This window comes from Athene noctua, chromosome 22, assembly GCF_965140245.1.
Source record: "Athene noctua chromosome 22, bAthNoc1.hap1.1, whole genome shotgun sequence".
NCBI classification, from domain to species: domain Eukaryota; kingdom Metazoa; phylum Chordata; class Aves; order Strigiformes; family Strigidae; genus Athene; species Athene noctua.
The window spans coordinates 1,513,677-1,521,935 of record NC_134058.1 but is presented as its reverse complement, the minus strand read 5'-3'; the positions used below and the strand labels follow the sequence as shown (position 1 = coordinate 1,521,935).

General features: G+C 47.2%; 2 protein-coding genes across 2 annotated transcripts; both read left to right on the top strand.

Moving 5' to 3' along the window:
- The first annotated feature begins 547 nt into the window (after window positions 1-547).
- LOC141969236 (actin-1-like) lies at window positions 548-2,437 on the top strand. Its single transcript, XM_074924804.1, is given in 4 exon segments — window positions 548-1,322; window positions 1,325-1,424; window positions 1,426-1,636; window positions 1,638-2,437. Coding segments are annotated over 4 exon segments (834 nt in total). The 5' UTR covers window positions 548-1,105; the 3' UTR covers window positions 1,944-2,437.
- A 218-nt stretch (window positions 2,438-2,655) lies between these two features.
- Window positions 2,656-6,696, top strand: LOC141969394 (actin-1-like; the record flags this gene model as incomplete). The annotated part of the gene is given in 8 exon segments (XM_074925124.1): window positions 2,656-2,918; window positions 2,920-3,095; window positions 3,098-3,172; window positions 3,175-3,441; window positions 3,444-3,500; window positions 3,503-3,611; window positions 3,613-3,673; window positions 3,676-6,696. Coding segments are annotated over 8 exon segments (1,068 nt in total), but the record flags the coding sequence as incomplete, so codon positions are not given.
- Window positions 6,697-8,259: the final 1,563 nt, after the last annotated feature.

Genomic DNA, 8,259 nt, shown 5'->3' with positions numbered 1-8,259 from the left:
TGTCTGGAATCTAAGCAGAATGGAAATAACATACACAGAGCTGATCCCTTGTTAGATGGCTTGTTCTTTTTTTTTTTTTTTTCAGTAGTTTATCTGGGGTATAAACGTCTCTGTGCAAGGAGGTCATTTGCTTACACTTAAAATTTCTTTTTAATATATATCTTTGTTTGGAATCTGCCTCTGATTCATAACCACCTTCATTTAGTAGCTGGCACCTTTGCCATGCAAGCTGCAGGAAAAAGTAATTAAATTTAATAGAAGCCACCCTTGCTTTGAAGCTGCCCTGGATTTAGAGCCACAAGGAGAAGCAATTAAACTCTGGCAGCCAAGGATTCAAACTGAAGTTATATAGTGATTTTTTTTTTTTCTTTTTTAAAGGAATTTTTTCTCTGTAAGTGGATTTGGATTATCAGATCTGATTAAATTCAAAGCTATAGAAATTTCCTCCTTTGGGAAATCTTTTCTTGAAGCAAAATTTAAAAAAAAAAAAAAAAAACGACAATTAGATGTGAAATGGGGATTAGTTGTGAAGATCGAGGATGTTTTTAATCCTTCTGAACAAACTTCCAAAAAATAAAAGTTTGTTCTTCTCAACAAAGTGCTGAATGGAAGGGGGAAGCGTGGAAAGAAGACATCTGCATGTCTGTTTATTTGCAGGCAGATCAGCTTGTCAGCAGCCCAGGATATAGATTCATTAGGGGAAGGAATGTCTGTGCGCTACAAGGTATTGTAAGCATTGTTTAAAACTGTCAGGGTTTTTTAAACCGGCAAGAGGTAGAAATTATTATTTCACTTCTGTGATTTTACCAAAAAAAAAGCCTTTAAATGAAGTAACAAGGACAGGGGGGAAATATTCCATTATACCATAATCAGTGCCAAACGTAGTTCGAACTGTTTCAAAATATTTTTAGGGGTTTCCTGGAAAGGATCAGAAAGGATTCAGCTGAAGCAAGTCTGCTTCCAGTGCAGACATTATTCAGCAAAGCAAACTGGTAAGTCGGTTAATACTTAGGAGGAGGCAAAATTGTCCTAATCTTCACCAAGTCTTGGAAACATTTGTTGAGTCTTAGCTAAGCCAGAGGCATGTGTGAAAAATGTAATTGTCATGCATGTATTTTGCAATATATGCTTTTCTATTCTGAGAAAAAAAAAAAATGCTCTTAGGCTCATTACAGGGATACATCCATGGTCTGTGGGTCATGTTGGGAGGCTTCGTGGTCCAACTGTGCACGTTGCAGTCCAGGCAACTCTGGCACCCTGTGCCTCAGCCCCTGTTACTGGAGCAGTCATGGACAGAGGGGACGGTGTTACCCCCGGGTGTGAAGATACTGTTGCCCCCATGCTGTCTCCAGGCTGCATATTGCTGGCCAGGATATCACCGAATATTTCATGAAGCTTCTTTTGGAGAGTGGACACACTTCTGTTAGCTGAAAGGGAAAACATGAGAGATGTCAAAGAGAAGTTGTGCTACGTAGCTTTACACCCCATCCAAGAAATGAAAGCAAAGCCAGGAGAAGTCATGAAAGAACACAGATTGCCTGGCAACAATATCATCCAGATAGGCAACCAGCTCTTTTGTGCATCGAAGTCCCTCTTTGTGCCTGCAGACACTGGAGTTGAAGCTCCCGGTGTGCACAAAATTGATCTTCGGCAGCATGGTGAAGTGTGACGTCAACATGCGCAGGAATCTTTACGGCAACATCCTGCTCTTGGGTGGGTCCATGATCTTCCCTGGCCTGGAGGAGCAGATCCTGCAGGAGGTGAAGCTGCAAGTGCCTGCTGGCGTGTTTGTGGGGATCATTGCACCCCCCGAGAGAAACTGCTGTGTGCGGGCTGGGGCCTCCGTCCTCACCTGCCTGATGTCTGTCCAACAAGTGTGGGTCAACCGTGAGCAATTACAAGGATTTGGGGGCAGAGAAGTCATTCAACAGAAAGACTTTTAAGGAGAACGTCAGAGCAGGTGAATGGAACAACACACAAGGCAGAAACCCTGCTGGGAGCTGACTGACCTAAAAAGTGCTTCGGTTGCCTGGCTGACAAAACCTGTGTGAAAAGAAAACACTGGTAATGAAGATCTTATTGTTTATCATCTGCCTTCCCCTCCGCGGAGTTTACAGGTGTGCACGTACCACAGGGATGCACTAACTCCTTCACTGCCTTGGAGCCGTACGGGAGCAGCAGCATGCCTCCTCTGCTGGGAGATTCTTCCCTCTGAGGTCTTTGAGATATCAGGGGTTTGTATTCTAAAACCAACTCTCATGTTATTTTTGACCTCATTAAAAATGTTTCCTTTAGAAACCCAGCAAAACCACAAACAGAATTCAGATATAAATCAATGCAAATGCAATTACTGTAACCGACCCTCCTCTGTGCCTGAGGGTCTGAAAAAATCCATTGATTCTCTGCTGTAATTTATCTGGGAAGTAAGAACACCCAGTTTCACTTCCAAGTACTAGTCCTGAATCAAAATGCTCCACGCTGCTGGCTCCCTGGGGGAGGCAGCGCTGCCGGCGCAGCTGCAGAGGGTTGAGTGGTGCCTTTTTGGGACTGGGGCATCTAGAACGTTCTGCCGATGCTCCGTGCCAGCAGCCACTGCCAGGGACAGCCAGCACCGTCCTGCCTGGGAGCTCTGACTTCACAGGGAGTGATTTTTGACATCGCACAGTGATTTTTGACATTGGATGGTGCAAGGCTGGTCTTTCAGGGGAACAGGCACCCCATTCAGTTATTTCTACTGTTGTGGGATATCCCAAACTCAAACTTGTCAAGCCTGGGGTGAGTCGTAAGGGCTGCTATACAGGGGAAGACGCCCAGTCCAATAGGGGCATTTTGTCTTTTACTTACCCAGCGGAAAATGGGGTAGTTCCATCCTGGGACAACATGGAGAAGATCTGGAGATACTTCTACGAACATGAACTCAAAACCGAGTGAGAAGCCAGCACTGCTGACCCAGACCCCTCTCAATCCTTTGACCCATTGAGAAAAAATGACTGAGATGATTTTTGAAAGCTGCCAAGTGCCCGCCCTTTCCGTGGCCCTGCGGGCGTTAACAGCCCTCTATGCCTGTGCCCGCACAGCCGGGCTAGCGCTGGGTGGCGGGATGGTGTCACCATCATGGTCCCCGTCTACAAAGGCCGTTACCTCTGTCATGGCATTACCAGGCTGGATTCTGCAGCAGAGGTGTAACCAGATAGCTTGCTAGGCTCCTCTGGGAGACCGGGCACTCCTTCGTAAGCACAACAGAGAGAGAAATTGCCAGGGATATGAGGGACAAGCTGTGCTACGTTGCTTTAAATCCTAGCCAAAATATGCAGGAAAAGCCTGAAAAACTTACATGCAAGTGCATTCTCTCTGACAGAAGGGCTGTCAAGGCAGGAGACCAGCCGTTCCAAGCTCCTGCAGGGCTTTACGTGCCCGCAGAGGCAGAAATCCCAAGGTCGGGAGGATGGTCTTCCAGAGCAACGTCAAGTGTCGTCAGTGTATCCAGTCCAACGTCCTAAGGAAGTGCTGTTATTGGGTGGATTGACTCTTTTCCGAGGTTGCAAGGAGAGGCTCCTGAAGGAGCTCCAGACAGGGGTTCCCAACACAACTCATGTCAAGGTCAACTCGCCACTACTCCGGGTGGGTCGGTGCTTCCATCCTTGCCAGCTTAAGAACCTTTAGGAATGTGTGGGGGTTACCAGGGAAGACTATAACAAGGCTGGACCAACAGTACTCCAGAGAAAATGCTTTTGAAAATTCCAGTAGGACCATCCAGGATTTTTTTTTTTTTTTTAAGTGCCAATCTGAACAGCTGGAGAGCAGTTAATAAATCAGTACAAAAATAATTGATTTATAGTAAGTGATTTTATAGCTTACTAAAGAAGGGTCCCTTGTGCATTGGGTTGAAGAAAGAGCCCTTGTTCAGAGCATTTTTGCTATCCAAGATGTTGGTTTTAATTCTAGAAACGTGTTGATCCCTGCTAGGACTGCAAACAGTTTGTCAGACTTTTAAACACTTGAGAACAAGCCACCTCCATCCCGTGCCCGTGGGGGCTGGCTCCTTGCCATTCACCATAAACATCCAGAGAGTGGCAAGATGGAGAACTCAAGGGTGTTGCTGACCCTTCAGTCATAGCGCTGGAGATCTCCTGTAGCAGCCCCTGAGGACCTCAGAGGGGACTGAACTTCTACATTTGTTGAAAATAAGTTGATCTGGCCGTTAAAGCAGAGCTCTGGGACCTGGAATATCTCTGTGCTATCAGCGGCCTTGCCATGTGATTTTTTTGGTGTCACATCACCTAAAACATTGCTTCCGTTGGACTGTCTGTGGGATTTCACTAATGTTCTAGCATAAGGACTATGTGAGACTACATTTAGAGGATACAATGTTAATTAAAATTAGTAACCTAATCAGAGAGCACACACGGTTTGGGTTTCTTTTCAGAGGACTCCTGAACAAATGTTTTGACGTCAGGCATCTAAGAGAAGGTGGAGGCACTGGTCCCTAGCTGCCACTGAATCTCTTGTGGGAAAAGTTGAATTTATTAGGAGAAAGTGTTATTGCTCTACCTGACCACCGAGAGCTAAAGAAAGTGGCAAAATAATCCTGCAAATATTTGCTTAAATTACTAAGCAAATCTGCCTCGCCAAGCTCAATTTTTATCAACAATCCCACCAAATAAGCTTAACTCACGTAAATAGCATGGCTACCTGATTGGATTTCCAAACGAAGGATGAAATTCATAACAAAGGTGTGAATTTTCAGCAGCGAAATCTGCATTCAAATAAACAGCTTGAAAATTATGCATTTGGAGAGATCCTGTTTATCCAACACCTGCAAATACGTGCACCGCATCCAGTCGGGCAGCAGAGATGTCGTCGTAAGTTGTGAAAGTGGGTAGCACTGTGATTTAGATATTGTTCAAAAAATATTTGAAAAAAAAAACAAAAACCCTCAAGATATACCTGAGAACTTCAGGAATTTATTCGAGACTAACATGAAAATAGGAAAAGAGCTGAAATCTGTCTTGTTAATTGTTCATACAGTGTCTGACTATTTTCATTCAGCTCTGGAGATGAATCTTCAAACTCATTGATGCCCTCTGCTGCCTTGGGACTGATTAGTCATCTATCACCTCCTCTCGCTGCCCTTTGAAGAATCACAACAGTCTTTTCTGTTTCTACAGGACACTTAGAAGTGAAGAGAGGCACATCTAACCCTGGGTGCAGCTGCCCACCGAGCCCTGGAGCACTTCCTCAGCAGGGCAAGGGGGAAAATAAAACAGGCTGAAAGACCCAGCCGCGGAGGACGTGGCAGGGAGGTGGAGGAGGATCTGTGGACGTGTCCAGCCGTAAAGACACAAGACCCACCTAACCTCATTTTTCCCGACGATCAGAGTGAAAGCGTAAAGCAAAGAGGCTGGAGAGAAGCACAGAGCTTCCCGGCTCCACTTGGGCCCCAAGGCTTCGGAAAGCTGAGATACATGTTACTCCATCAAGTTAATGCAAGTATTCAGAGCACTTTTAGAGCCGTTATGAAATGAGAATCAGCAATCTTGGGTCTTTCTTCTATTCCAGTATGTTACCTTTTAGCAGCCTACTGGAAACGTGTAAACAAACGAGGTACAACTGTAGACAGTTTAAATATTTTACAGCTCACTGACTTCCATATGAGAAGGGGATTTGCAGTAACTTAAGTGTTCAGACTCCTGCTCCAATAATCTAATGCAAATAAAAATGCAAAAAACCCAGTGTGCTGGAAAGCAGAGGGAACCTGAGCAAACCGTGCAACTCAAGGTCGTTATCGGGAAGGAGAAAAGCAAAGCAAAGAGCGTGATAGCTCTGCAAACCCAGATGCAGACACAAACCGTGTTTGGAGAGTGACACCTAGCAGAGCTCTGTGTCTGCTCTTAACGAGATTTCACCCTTGCAGAGCGAGATGCTGCCTGACGCAATCCAGGATGGATTCACTGATACCAAACTTGTTTTACATCAAGGGACCTGGTTCAGCTCCTCCCAGCTGAAAAATCATTCAACAAATCATGATTACAGGTATGTGGCACCCACAGTACCGGTTTGGCCTGGCTGTTTCCGTTTACCTCTTGGACATGACTTTGCTCAAGGACACACAACGAGACGGCAGAAGTTGGCACGTGTTCCATGACTCTAGACTTTATATCAGCCTCTTCAGTCTCTTGGTCACCCTGTGTTTCCGTCACTGCACAGGGCGCTGGAAATTCATTACTTCATTTCTGTTTCATTTTTGCTTTGAAGAGCTCTGAGGTTTTAGTCAGTTGGGACCTTACTCCCTTGGCCCTCTTGCCACAGAAAATGAATTGCAGGAATCCTTCCTCTGATGCATTTCCACCTGTGCTCTACCTGTCCTGTGGATATAGAGAGGATTTAAATTGTAAATACCCGATCTCTCTAGCCTCAGGAAAGCAACACTAGTCTGGTGACTATAGGACTGGTTGCAGGATTAAAGAGGCCTGGGTTAATTCCTAGATTTACTGGTGATTAGTTGTGGAATGAAAAGTTTAATCTTGGGCACATCAGGCATCAGCTCCCAGTTACAAACACCCTTCCTTTGTTCCGTCCTTTAGTTGTCCCGCAAGCTATCTGGGCTAAGTGCTGTCTCTTGCTTTAGAGCACACATCAGTGCAAAGATCTGGGACTTTGGGGGCAAAAGATCAGCAGCACAAAATCATTTGAGAAGTTTGCACTGGAATTACATAAAAATCTCAACCTGTTCCTGTGTTGTGGCTTAACCCCAGCCCGCAGCTCAGCCCCCGCAGCTGCTCGCTCGCTCCCCCCGGTGGGATGGGGGAGAGAATCAGGAGGGTAAAAGTGAGAAAACTCCTGGGTTGAGATAAAGACAGTCTGATAGGCAAAGCAAAAGGCGCACACGCAAGCAAAGCCAAACAAGGAATTCATTCCCCACTCCCCATGGGCAGGCAGGTGCTCAGCCCTGCCCAGGAAAGCCCCGCTCCATCGTGCGTGACGGTGACTTGGGAAGACAAAGGCCGTCGCTCCGAGTGTCCCCTCCTTCCTTCTTCCTCATAGTCACGTGCTGGGCCTGACGCCATTGCTCTGGAACATCCCTTGGGTCAGTCGGGGTCGGCTGTCCCGGCCGTGTCCCCTCCCAGCCACTCGTGCACCCCCAGCCTGCTCCCTGGTGGGGTGGGGTGAGGAGCAGAAGAGGCCTCGACTCTGTGCAAGCAGAGCAGTAATAAAACATCCCCGTGTTATCAACACTGTTTCCAGCACAAATCCAAACCAGCCCCATACCAGCTACTGTGAAGAAAAATTAACTCTATCCCAGCCAAACCCAGCCCATCCCAGTAATTTTTTCCCTCCCTCCCCAAGTCTCATTTAAGTTCCAATCCAGCAGCAGCTCTTTATTTTCTTTTAAATGTCAAACAATTCATCATTTTGCACTTTCCCCGCTCTCTGTGCATCTAAAGGTTTTATTGGTATGCAGTAATGTCAGCCTGGGACAATGCACACTGATTGCCCAAAACAATGTGGTTCTTGTCACCCTGCCTGTTTTTGGTTGCAAGCTCTCGAGAACTGTACAAGAGCTCTTGCTTCCCCCCGCTCCTCCCTGTTATTATCTGCACGGTACAAAGACTGGGTTCAAATATACACTAGACAAATCATTATTATCTTTATTATTCAAATCTCCTGTTCCCTGTCCATGCTGAGCTGTGTGAGCGTGCTGCTGTGGAAGGTGCCCTCGCTCCTGCCTTGCAGGTCTCAGGGAGGATGGTGATGGAAACCTTGTTCTGAAGGCAGCAGGACAGAGCCTGCCGAGTCCATCTCTTCAGAAGGGGCACAGGGGAAGGCAGGGAGATGAGCCCCTTTTCCCCAGACAGGATGATGCTAAGGGCACCGAGAGGCCTGACCGTCTGGAGGTGTGGAAGCTCCCAGCTTTCCCACACCCGGGCCGGCAGCCAGGCTTAGCGAGCGAGGCCAGATCCGAATTGTCCGGGTAAATGAGGCATTTCTTCACCCGCCATGGGCAGAAGGGAGCGGTGCCAGCAGGGCAGCCTGCGCAGCCGACAGACCCAGCAGCAGCCCGAAGCCCCGGCGCGGCCAAGAAGGAGCCGTAAGGCCGAGGGTCTGCAGTGGGCAGACGCTGCAGGGGTGTCCCGCAGAGACCGGTGTGGGCACAACCTCTGCAGACGTCTGCAAGTGGCCAGAAAGGGTCACGGTGTTACCGAGGGCAGATCAACCCCAGTCCTGCCAGGCAGCTCCATCAGTTCATTTCCCGAGCAA